Source organism: Cottoperca gobio, chromosome 21 (genome assembly GCF_900634415.1).
Source record: "Cottoperca gobio chromosome 21, fCotGob3.1, whole genome shotgun sequence".
NCBI classification, from domain to species: Eukaryota; Metazoa; Chordata; class Actinopteri; order Perciformes; family Bovichtidae; genus Cottoperca; species Cottoperca gobio.
Genome location: NC_041375.1, coordinates 15,933,984 through 15,946,793, shown reverse-complemented (window position 1 = coordinate 15,946,793; position 12,810 = coordinate 15,933,984). Strand labels below are relative to the sequence as shown.

Here is a 12,810-nt window from a genome sequence, read left to right as displayed (position 1 = left end):
GATGCTAGGGACTCCCACACTGAATAAAATGTATATATGCAATTAAAATACATACATCTTATAAACATGTCTGTACAAGTAATACATACTTTAAATAAACATGTAATGAACCCGTCCCTTATGTGTTACATTTACATGGGTTATTTGGGTTGGGGCTGGCTGGCTCAGAGCTGTTAATATATGGGCGGAGTCCACCAGAAAATGTCCCTTATTTTGAAATTCCAATGTTGACAGGTATAGACGGAATTGGAGTTTCGGGCTTCCGGTGGAATCGCAATGCATGCTGGGGTGGCAAGCCTAGAAAAGTGAGCACCAACTCTACAGGGGCCGCCATATTGGATTTCTTCTCTACGTGTTTACATTATATTTAGCTTATTCTTCAAGCGTGTTTACATTGTATTTGGCTAGTTTTTAGTGTGTAATCATCGCTCTTCTAGTTATGGGATTTGGACACCGAAATTGTGCAGTGAAAGGATGTTAAAACAGTGGGGGAAAAGCTAAATAAATGGGCAGAATCTCATTGTGAGCTTCACGATTGCAAAAATTGCGACTGAATGAGTACATCTTGCTTTCAAAAAGCAATACTCAGAATCTGCGAGAGGATTGAAAGATATGTGTTTCAACCAGCCAGAGTCAAACAGTCTAAATGTTTGCCTTCTTTGTATTTGTTCAAAGTTCGTTTATGAAACTCGACATCGTTCCCTGGGTGGTCAGACATTAAAAATAATGTTATATCGCTGAGGTATATCGGCGGCCAAGAAGTCATGCTGTTGTTTTCATTGACCCAGCCATCCTGTAATGTCAAGGGATCAGGCACTGAAACGCCACTCGGCATAACCAAAAGCTTAGTCTTTTCTTTTTCTGTGATTGAAAGTCTTTCGTTAGCTGTTGGTTGCTCCTCAATGCCCGTCTCTGATGCAGCAAACACCCTGGCAATAAGCTCCAGTTTTGTTCCTGAAACCTTTAAATTCCGCTTGCGGCAAAATACTTTCAAAGCTTCGACTTTCCACATCTGCACCTCATCATAAGAAAGGAGTTCAGAACTCATTGTAGAGTAGTAGGTTTGTTTACAACACGCTTGAAGAATAAGCTAAATACAATGTAAACACGTAGAGAAGAAATCCAATATGGCGGCCCTTGTAGAGTTGGTGCTCACTTGTCTAGGCTTGCCACCCCAGCATGCATTGCGATTCCACCGGAAGACTCGTTTCGGGCTGTCTTTCGTCCTTTTTGGCCGCTCAACGCAGACGTACCGTAACACCACGAATAGATGGTATTCAAAATCCAAAGGGCGAGTCTCTTGACTGTAGCACAGTATGTAAATATAGCAGTGCTGATTTGACTTGCACATTTTGACTGATCCTTTGGTTTGACGTGACAACATCCGTATTTACAGAATGATGGCGGCGCAGACGGACCGCGGTGTCCCGCTCAGTACAGTGAGTAGAATTGGCTGTTTATTAAATGTATTTTGACAGTTGTGCTCTGACGTGAACTGTGCTTAGTTAAAGCTACGCAGGATGGCACACATGTTATGTTGGCTGTAACGTTACAGAGTCTGTGGTCGCATTTATTCTGTGTAGCTAACAAGTGAACCTTAGTAAAGCCTAACATTTAACACGAGGTAAAATCTTACACGGTCTGCCTGTCAATCACTTCATGTTATGATATAGGGGTTCATTAAGGATATGGTTAACTTACGCTTTGTTTGTTTACTACTGTCGTCTATGTTGTAACTCCAATAAAATGAATCGATGCGTTTTTATCAAATACATTTCTCAAACATTTAATACTTTCTTATGTTTGACAAAAAGTTGTTTTCAAAATTCAAAATTCAGTTTCACTTTCAATTCTCAGGAGCAGAGCCCAAAACTGCAGTTCCTATGAAGCTACATCTGGGCCAAAAGCTTTGATCATTTGAAGAAGAGAAAAAGAAATTGAGCATTCAAGTTTTGATATCGAACTTTAATATATTATTAATAATAATAATAATAATAATAATAATAATAATAATACATTAGACTTGTGTAGCGCTTTTCTTGTAACTCAAAATTACCATTAAAACCAAAAATAAGTGTATGGAAAGTCTTTTTCAGGTTGAATATTATTTTTGATTTAGTTCTGTAATTCTTTGGAATAATTTATTAATTAAATGTTCAATATATTCAGTATATTAATTGTATCTATCTAATATTAGAAGTAGACATTGTGCAAGTAACCCTGGTGGCAATACTTTTAATTTAATCTATTAAGCCTATAGACTTAAGGAACACATATCTTTCAATCCTCTCGCAGATTCACATGTGAGCAACTGCCAAGTGCCAGAAATACTTGTGTCAAATATAGGCTTGGCCAAATATGGAGAAACTCCCCAACAAGCTCCAAAAAATACTCTTGTCAAAAGCAGAAATTCCCAAAAATAAGAAGACCGAATAATTTTCCATCCATAAAAATAAGTGTTAAGACTCAGCTCCCAGATCACTAGCTTCAGAGTTTTTCTTACTATAATCCACATATATCTAATTAGTAGTAGAGCTATGAAATATAATCTTTTGTGTTTGTTTGAAAGAACAACAATAAATAAGAAAACATAGGAACGATAGATTGTTCTAAATAAAGACACTTGCAAGAATACACTTTTTAGAAGGTTTTTTTAGCTCGATCCCATAACCCTCATTCTCTGTTTTAGAAACAATTAAACACTGTTTTATTTGCATACAAACACTTCAGTAGAAATATATTTTCTTTGTTGTAAATCCTGAAGCCTCTGCCTGTGTGTAACACACTCATCAGTAACTGACTGATAACTATGTTAGGAAACTTCTGCAGTGCTCTGAAATCATTTTCATGTTCAGACAAAGACTTAACAGTAAGAAATATTTTATATGCGCCGCGTCTATTTTCAAAAATGTGACTCATTTAAAACCAGAATTTTTATGTACAAACTAGTCTTGATAAGAGTTACTCCAGGTCCAAATGACAGCTTAAACCTTCAATGACTCAGGTGCTGTTAGTTGAGTCATATTATTTATTTGTGCTACTCATGAAGACAACGAGCACCATTAGTCATACAAACACTGACTGAAGCGCAACACACTCAATACCTTTTAGAGAGTTTACTCATCATATGACCGCATTGAGATTAAAGACACATTGATGGAATTTGAACAGAATGATGTATGAAAATAAGACCACTTTGATGTAACTATTGTGTGCTTCTTAATGTTCTCCACTTGCAGCTTTGTCCCAAGTATCTTCATACAAATTCCACCAGCCACACCTGGCCCTTCAGCGCCATAGCTGAGCTCATAGGTGAGTCTTCATCACATGGATGTAACGGGCTGTCCTAATTCAGTTTCTTTGTATTCCATACTAGTAATGTCTCCTGTTCATCTGCAGAGTCTCGGAAGACATAATGATCCTTCTATACGTACTGTATCTTCCATAAATGTTTGCAAATTCATCTAGCGATGTTTACCATTAACATTAAAATGCGATTGGGATTTCTTTTTTCATATTTATATTTATCAGAGCATTTTTGTCAAATTTAAAATGAATATTTGAAATATGAAATATCTCTTTTAGTAGTCCACACCAAGTTGTTACAGACTCTGATTCAAATACCAACATGTGAACTTTGATGAAATCGTGTTATAACAACAATCGGTCATAGCTTTAAATATTCCAAAACAGTAAGGATTGAATTGTTGATGTATTTATGGAGGAATGTAGCTACATTAAATTATCCTTAAATTGTACATTAAAAAAAATAACTCACTGGTATGTGAAAGCTTTTTGAATAGCGATACGCTCGGGTGAAGAGGGAGGATGGCGTTGATAGAGCTAATGCCTCACTACAGTAGAATGCAGAGGTAAATGCATTTATAAAATATTAATTGTTTAAAAAGAGTGCAGGGGCCTGTTGTTCAAATTCAAGTTTACCACAATACAACCTCAACTCCTTTTCACATTTGTTGTGAAATTATCATCAGGTATTGAGTACATTTATAAAGGTTGCTCTCCGATTAAATTATTACTTTGCCGTTTATTTTTAGATAACTATTGGAGCTCTGTGGACAATCATCTCTTTGTTGGCTGTCATTGAGATTTGCGTGGCATTAAAGGCTGTCTTAAGAGGCTAGAATACCTTTTGTATTACTTTGTAGTACTCCGTTTATTATTGGTACAATCCTCCTTTCGCAGTGTAATAAGACGAGAGATGCACTTTGGAAGCAGTCGTTAAAATGTCTTGCAAAACACCGATAAATCTGAAGTGAACTGGTCCTCCGTGAACTTTTACTCCACATAAATCGGAGAACTTAAAATGCTGGAGGTTGAGATTTTTATGTGACTTTAAGTTTCCCCTAAAAAAATGTTTATTTTGACAGACAATGCCTACGATCCAGATGTCAGTGCCAAACATTTCTGGATTGATAAAACTGTGGTCAAAAAACAAGAATGCCTCAGCTTTATGGATAATGGAAATGGACTGGACAATGAAACGATGCATAAGATGCTCAGGTACAGACGCTGCTGCTTTTTTGGAAATTATGGAACATTTGTAATGTCCCACTGACGTTTTTATGTAATGGCATGATTCACATACTCACTAAAGAATATATGCATTTCTTTCCCCCCTCAAGCTTTGGGTACAGTGACAAGACTACTATAAAGGGTGTAAAGCCAATTGGTATGTATGGCAACGGTTTCAAGTCTGGATCCATGTGTCTCGGCAGAGACGCCATCGTATTTTCAAAGTCAAAGAGTGTGTCATGCGTTGGGATGCTCTCTCAGACCTACCTGGAAAAGATTGGTGCGAACCAAATAAGTGTACCTATTGTCTGCTTTAAACGTACACAAAACGAGTATATCCTTTATCTACTGCGTTAGGGCAGATCTATCTGTTCTCTTCAACTGAAATGTAAACATCTTTTTGATTTATTGGCATCTTTAAAGTATCATTTTAGTTGCACTTATTGTAAGTAATGTGAAATCTGAAGTATACTTAAAGGTGTAGTTATTCTTATTTATTTTTGGTGTATTTATTCTTCTTTTTTCTGTCACTTAAGTTTTTAATAAGTTTTCGTGGATATATAAACTTAACAGTACAACAACATAAACACAAAATATAATACAATAAGATACACAAACCAAATAGATATCAAATAAAAAAGTTTCAGTAATTGGTTGTCTGGAAATATTTATACAACTATATTATAGTTAGTAATGGTATTTATGCCTTTATTTGACATGACAGCGTAGAGATGGGGGAGAGTGAGAGGTAAGACATGCAACACGCGATTATATGGCATGTGCTGTAACCACTTGTCTACTAAGGCGATCCAGTTTATTTAGAGTATTTAATGTGGGCTTTGATTAGCACATTTCCTCTCAATCATACCCCAGACAGTCATATTTCCATTTGTCATCATTTTTTCCTTAATTTCGGCTTTACTCGGTGTAAGAGAGGAGCAGAAAGCCAGTCTGCAGGACATCCTGCTCTATTCCCCTTTCAAGACACAGGAAGAACTGCTCCGTGAGATCGAGTCCATCAGTTCCCACGGGTCCACAACCGGCACACGGATCATCATCTGGAATCTACGCAGGTCTGTCTGTACTTCATACATACAAGCATGTATGTTTTATTATAGAAACCAAGTGCTAGTTGCGCCTGTGCATGGCTGATCACATAAAAAAAGATTCATCTGTAAGGACAAATCTAGCCGTGAGTCCTACAGCAAGCTGACATGAAATTATATAGTGAGGTAATAAATGGCACACGGCTACATGTATGTATGTATGAAGGTCGTTAACCCTAGTTATCAATAATGAATAACACTAAAGTGCTGCATGTGATTGGTGGTTTGTTACAGTGATTTAAGAGGGAGACCCATACAACTAAATGATTGTGATAATGGCGTATTTGCCTATGTACGTGTTTATGTTTTCAACAGTACATCTACGAGAAAAACTGAGTTTGATTTTGAGACGGACCGTTACGATATCCGAATACCATCGGATGTGTACGAGACGATGAAGGACACTTCTCAACAACCAGACAGGGTCACGTCACACAACCCTGAGAGTTTTTACTCACTGCGAGTAAGTAGCAGTTATGTGCATGCCTTCAAATAGTATTACACCATCCTTTGTTATGCCTTATCCACACACAGTCACACATACAAGCGTTATAGTCCAATATGCAATTTACTGAAACTTCACTCAGTCCATTTGAAAGAAAGAATATTTACTTAAGTACAGAGACAACTCCGATGCATTCATGCTAGCGTGGAGAAAAAGGACAACGCCCAAGGAGCAGTATCTGCCTTGAGTAGTCTTGTTCCAAGTAAATATTTTGTTCTCATTCAAATGACTGACACATTTATATACAGACACTTTAAAGCAGGATTGTTGTGGTACTGGTACTGTCAAACAGGAACACACAATAGACATTATCTTCAAGGAAAGATATAACATTTGCTTCTATAGAGACTTTGTGTGTCTTTTCACTTTTGAATTTGAATACATTAGTACATTTACAGATTCTGTATTTTTGAAGTATTAGGTGTAGTTTTCAAACTTTTTAACAATGTCGTTTTTATGTCAAAAACCCTATCAGGCACTTGCATTTCAAAACATGTCTGGAAGCGGTCTGTTTTAACTAAATTATAGTTTTATTTTAATTTTAAGTGAAGCTGAGCCACCTGTTTTTAGTGTAGTTCATTTAATTGTAGGTCATTTGTGTTGTGTCCAAGAGATAAATGCCTTAGAATTTATAAACTTCTTAAACTGACTCTTGATATCACTTTCCATTTGCAAAGGCATATTGCAGTATTCTCTACTTGAAGCCTCGGATGCAGATCATCATACGTGGTAATAATGTGAAATCTCAACTCATTGCTAAGAGTCTGGCCTTTGTCAGGAAGGACCACTACAAGCCCACTTTCCTGATGTCCAAACGCATTCCTATCACTTTTGGCTATAACACCAAAAGTAAAGACCAGTATGGCATCATGATGTATCACAAGAATCGTCTCATCAAAGCCTACGAGCATGTTGGCTGCCAGCTCAAGGTGAGTTTGTTTTATTGTTTGTTTATTACACATATTTTCAAGGGTTTCTAAATGTTATCAACCGGTGTTCATGTTTCTGAACCTTTGCCTTCTGCAGGCCAACAACAAAGGTGTTGGCGTCATTGGGGTCATAGAGTGTTACTTTCTGGAGCCTACACACAACAAACAGAGCTTTATGGAGACGGATAAGTACAGGTAATGGCACTGATGCCGCATTCCGTTGTGATCAGATCGACCTGCTTAAGGTCTAAATGAGTTTCTGTCGGTTACAATTTTATAGTCTCAATCATATTACTGGATTATTTGTCAGCCAGAAATGCAGAAGTATGAAGCTCCTAATTTCTTTCTACAGGAAAACTATGACCAATTTGGGGACCAAACTGGAGGATTACTGGAATGAAATTAAATTTAAGAGAAAGAAAGAGAATCCAAACAGCACCATACCAGTGGAAGATATCAAGTTAGTGCACTTTGCAGTGACTGACATCATGTTTTCTACACATTTATTTCTCTAACCATGTTGACTTCATACATGCTCTCATACTTTGTCCTCAGGAAGCGACCAGATCAAAACTGGGTGCAGTGTGAAGAGTGTTTGCGCTGGCGCAAACTCCCTGATGGGATCGACTGCACCAAGCTGCCAGAGAAATGGTTCTGCCATTTGAACCCTGATCCTCAGTTCAGGTAACCAGAGCATTATCCAAAAAAACAGTTGAACCAATATTTCTAACCTCGTATTTCTATCCACATATCTTTCTTTTTTTTAATGAAAAAGTTTACTCTGTAAAAGTATTTCTTTATATTTGCTACAGTTACTTGTCATTACCTGAAATTAAATGTAACATAAAGAACACATCTGTGGATACAACCTTTCTTTGAGGTTTTAACACAAACCCTAAAAACAGTTTTTAGAGCTACTGACATAAAACATAAACCAATATATATATATATATATATATATAAATATGACTTAATCACATTAATCATACATGTTAAACCAACTGGATCTCCAGATTGACTCGCAAATACAAATTTAACAAATGTCTGTTTCTGGTGTGATGTAACTAGTATCTATTTATAAAACTAGTGGAGCTAGGTAAATATTATATTATATATATACTATAGATATTGCTGGACTGCTGAGCGGGCCATGTCCTAATCAACCCAGTGGGGTTAGGTTAACGCTGGGCTTCCACAGGAATACTCTTCTAACGTTTGCCACATTTCTCTGTGTATTGAATCAGAAATACTTTATATTTCAACGGGGGGAAATTGGATAAACTAAATTGCTAACTAAAAGCACCCAAAACACATGCACATTGTGGATATCAAGTTATTCTATCAATCTAAACGTAGCTCAGACTCAGTGGATGTTTTTAATCTTGATCTAATTTGCTCTCCCAGGAGCTGCCAGGTAGAGCAGGAGTCTGTGGACTCTGATGACGAGCAACCTTCATACATCAAGACCTACAAACTACAGTAAGTCCAGTTTCATTTCAAAACACTGCTGGTGCGTCGTTCACTCCTCTCATTTCCTCCGCTCTGACTCTGACTGTAGGTGTGTGCAAACGTGTGTGTGTGTGTGTGTGTGGGAGCGAAACGGAGTGGTGGAGGGAATGTGAATGCGCAAGGCATGAAAAATTAATTTCAGGGGGCACCGTTGGGGGAATATATGTATTAATTATTTTAACGGTGCGCGATCTACCCGCACTATGTCAATCGCGATCGACCTTTTGGGCACCCCTGACGTAGAGTATGCTAAAATCAAAGGTCAAAGAAGATGTCAGAGTTTTCCCAGAAATAATTAGATTTTCTTAACATAGTTTTGTACAAAGCTGCCAGACTCTGCCCCTAATATATTAACTGAGCATAATAAAAGTGACTTGCCTTACCCTACTTCTGTGATGTATTCTTTACAGACAGAGAGAAGAAAAAAACATTCAAGAGGAAAGACAAAAGGTAAGGACACATTCTTCTGCATGCGTTTGCCGTTTCCTCCACATGGTACCAAATATTTGTTTTCCTGTGAAGTATTGGTTTCTGTTCCAAAGTAGTTAACACTTAATAGAGCTTTTGTGAATTGATTTTTTCCTAGGTTGAGGAGACTCGAATGCAACAGGAAGTGCAGCGTTTGGCTAATCTCAGCAAGAAGAAACAGGCCAAAGGACCGCTGCAGGTTGGGAGTGATGACTAAAGTTGATGCCATTTTACTAAAGATAATGATTGTGTTATACAGAAGGAAAAAAACAAAACGTTTTACTATTTGTTCTTGTTGACAGAGTGTCGCTTCCCCCTCCACCCCCACTACCCCAAGGAGTAGGTTTAACACCGTGTCACCACGAGGGGGTGCTGCGAGGGCTGCATCCTCTCCACTGAGGACCTCCACGCTTTCACAAGCTGGTGTGTGTGTGTGTGTGTGTGTGTGTGTGTGTGTGTGTGTGTGTGTGTGTGTGTGTGTGTGTGTGTGTGTGTGTGTGTGTGTGTGTGTGTGTGTGTGTGTGTGTGTGTGTGTGTGTGTGTGTGTGTGTGTAAGTTTTCAAGAATTAAAAATGTCTGTTTTCTTTCTCTCTAGCTTGCAGCCCATCCAGTAGCGATGCTCTTCCAATTATTTACAGTGTGTGCTCACTGTCAGAAGGCCCCCTGAGGTAGGATTTTTCTGTTGTTTGTGAGCTTAAATGTATCCATTTGACTTTGTTTAAGAAGCATACTAATTGTGCTTTGTGTGCACTGCAGGGGGAAAAGAACACGGCCTGCTTCTCCACAAGTAACGCCCAAAAGACCTAAAGTTAATGGCTTCCAACGGGGCAAATTAGATACATCCAATTTAATAGACGTGCGCCCACTGAGCTCCCCATCAGTGCTCGATGACAATAAAGAAGATGATACTGATGATGACATTTTCATTATGGAGATTGTCAGTAGCCCCAAGCCAAAGACGTCACGCTTTGACCCGACTAAAGTGAAGACAGAAGGAGAGCAAAGTGATGCTAACGTCGGCATGCAGTTGGAGTGCAGCGATGATGCTGCTGTTGATGACGCCTCAGAGATGAATGTTGGAGGGACGGGCTCCGGAGCTGTGGGAGCCAGTCGCTCCCGAGCACGCCCTTCAGAGGTGACCACCAGCACCACCCAGACAGAAGTAAGCAAAGTAAAGAATGAAGAGGAGGACCACATTCAAAATGAAGGGGAGGAGCGAGCAGGGCAGAGTACATCTAATCAGAGTGGTAGAGCACAGACTACAGATGTGGCCGTCAGCGTCTGCAATGTTGAGCAAAGTGTAAATAAGTCAGAGAGCAGTGGAGCGGCTCACCGTGAGAATCAAGGAAAGCAGACCTTGCAGAACGGAGTGACACGTCATCTGGATAGTGACGAAGACGCGGGACCTTCCTGTGTTGGTAATGACCCTCCACTTTACTATCCCGGTGTGATTGAGGCACAGGAACAGCAGGACCAGCTTCTAGAGCTTATGAAGGATACCGCTCAGGAGAGAGACTCCTTTAAAGAGCAGGTCCGTAGCCTTACCTGCCAACTGCAAGACCTGCAGAGCAGACTGCAGGAGCTGTCTCCGATCAAAGTGAAGAAGGAGGGTTCTGACCAGGCCAGCCAGACGGAGGAAACTGAGGGCGGGAAGGATTACAAAGATTTGTTTGAGAAGGCCAAACAGAAAGTGGATGAACTTATTAAGGACAAAGAGGTTTCCTTGGCTGCCGCTGAGAACAAACCCAGTACTTCCCAATGTAAGGAAAAGGAAATGGATGAGATCGCATTGCAAGTTGACTATCTGATGCGGGAACTGGATCAAAGAAACAATGAGCGTGATGAACTGCAGTCACAGGTCAGTGTTCTAGCTGTACTTGGAGCTTAAAGTACAAAACTGGTTATTGTCAACAAATACCATATAAAGAAACGTAATTGAATCTCTCCATATATACTGCTCCATATGTATTTGCTAGCCCGTGTATATTTTTTGTTTACCTTTTGTTTTATTCATTTTCTTTTCTCCTGTGGTTCACTCTCCAGTTGACCAGTCTGGAGGAGGAAAAGGCAAACCTGGCATCCCAGTGTGATGAGCTCCGGTTGAGCCAGCAGCAGCAGAGGGAAAACGCACAAGAGAGAAGCACAACTCCACACGGAGCCACTGGTTCTACTGAAGGCGATCCACAGGAGGAAGGAGCGACAGCGAGCTCAAGCACAGATTCAAGCTCGGATACATCCAAATGGTTGGCGTGTTGGAAAATGACTTTCCTTTTTATGTTTCATGAATTATCACTATCTGATTTATGTGATTCATGAACCCAGTAGAACAATGACGTAACTCTGATTTCCGCTCTGTGTTTCTCCCACTCCTATCAGTTTGATTGAGCTGAGGCACAACATCGGGCGCCTTCTCCTCTCCTACGTGCCTGCTTTGGACCTGGACCAAGTGAATTATGAGTGTAATGTAATTGATGAGATCCTGGACCAGGTTCTCTCCAACGGGGAGTTCGTCGCACCGGTGGAGCTGAGAGACGGAGCAACAAATGAATAAACCGATCATCAGATCCTGGAATTAAGAGCCACACTCCCACCTGTAAATCATGAATACAGATTCCTGGGAAATTAAGTCGTAGATAACTTTAAATATATATACATGTGTACAGTTGTTATTGCAATACAGTAAATGTAACAATATAAGCTGCTTAGCACTTTTTAATTTTCTTATTAAAGCAATATAAAAAATACAATCAGAGTATATTAATGAACGTTAAAGGCCATTCACTTTGCTCTTAAGTAGAATCATAGAAGTTAACTGTTTTGTTTGTTTTCCAAAGAAAACTGTGTATCTGTATCTGATTTATTTTCACTGACAGCTGACAGAAGCATATTTTGTATATATCTCTTTCAAATATATTTTTATATTGGCTCTGTGATGAAATGTTTAATCGCACATAATCATTGGTGTCTTTGTGAACGCTTATGAAAGAATAAACAGAAGGTAGGGCTGTCAATTTTCACACAAACTGAAACTTAACTTGAAAGAGTTATTAATAAACTTCCACTAATTACTCCTTAAGCAGGTCTTTCTTGGTTGAGAAATGTTTAATATGCGACCATGTTGTCGCTCCACCTAATAGTTATTTGTCTCCGGGCAGAAAGAATACAAAGCCTTACTATAGATGTCAGTGTTTGACAGGCATGTAAATCATGGGTGTGTGTGTTGTGTTGATCTTTGTTTATTCAGGACGCCTCATTAAAGATTAAGATGTGTTTTTCAAGAGAGAACAAATTACATTTATTCAAGAGCACAACAAGATGAGAAGACACAAAGTAACAACATATACATTAAAACATGAATGCTGATTTCAAATGTCATTTATGACCATTTTAAGTTGTCATGTAACCAAACGGCCCTGGCTGTACACAGGATATGTCAATATCCTGTGTATTAAATGAGATGGTTACATTTTTCTTGAACATACCAGTATCCTAGTCCAATAAGAGTTAAATATGGACTGAATAAAGCAAACAGTGTAGAGAAAACATGGAACAATACATTTTCAGCCCATTTCACTGAAAAGTGTGTATTTATGCATTGATCGTTAAACTAAAGTCAAATGGCACACATAATGTCTCCATAATATTTACATCATTTAAACTACACATTACAGGTTAAAAAGAAACAACTGTTCTATCATTTTTCTCAATGGGAAAGGGCATTTAGTTTAGTTTAGGTAGTTTTCTACCTTGTAACTTTGTA

At 38.7% G+C, this 12,810-nt stretch overlaps 1 protein-coding gene across 3 annotated transcripts; it reads left to right on the top strand.

The window, feature by feature from the left end:
• The first annotated feature begins 1,210 nt into the window (after positions 1-1,210).
• On the top strand, positions 1,211-12,328 carry morc3a (MORC family CW-type zinc finger 3a). 3 transcript variants are annotated; one of them, XM_029459594.1, is made up of 19 exons: positions 1,211-1,273; positions 1,397-1,439; positions 3,240-3,312; positions 4,389-4,521; positions 4,644-4,867; positions 5,456-5,606; positions 5,955-6,102; positions 6,822-7,073; positions 7,171-7,268; positions 7,426-7,533; positions 7,629-7,757; positions 8,478-8,552; positions 8,993-9,032; positions 9,169-9,249; positions 9,353-9,473; positions 9,646-9,718; positions 9,807-10,908; positions 11,094-11,293; positions 11,427-12,328. In XM_029459594.1, the coding sequence occupies exons 2-19, from the start codon at positions 1,398-1,400 to the stop codon at positions 11,599-11,601; spliced, it is 3,225 nt and encodes a 1,074-aa protein (XP_029315454.1). In that variant the 5' UTR covers positions 1,211-1,273; position 1,397; the 3' UTR covers positions 11,602-12,328. The 3 variants fall into 3 exon arrangements, with proteins under 3 accessions (XP_029315454.1, XP_029315453.1, XP_029315455.1); XM_029459593.1 differs by having other exon boundaries at positions 1,256-1,314; XM_029459595.1 differs by lacking the exon at positions 1,211-1,273 and adding an exon at positions 1,275-1,291.
• The last annotated feature ends 482 nt before the right edge of the window (positions 12,329-12,810 follow it).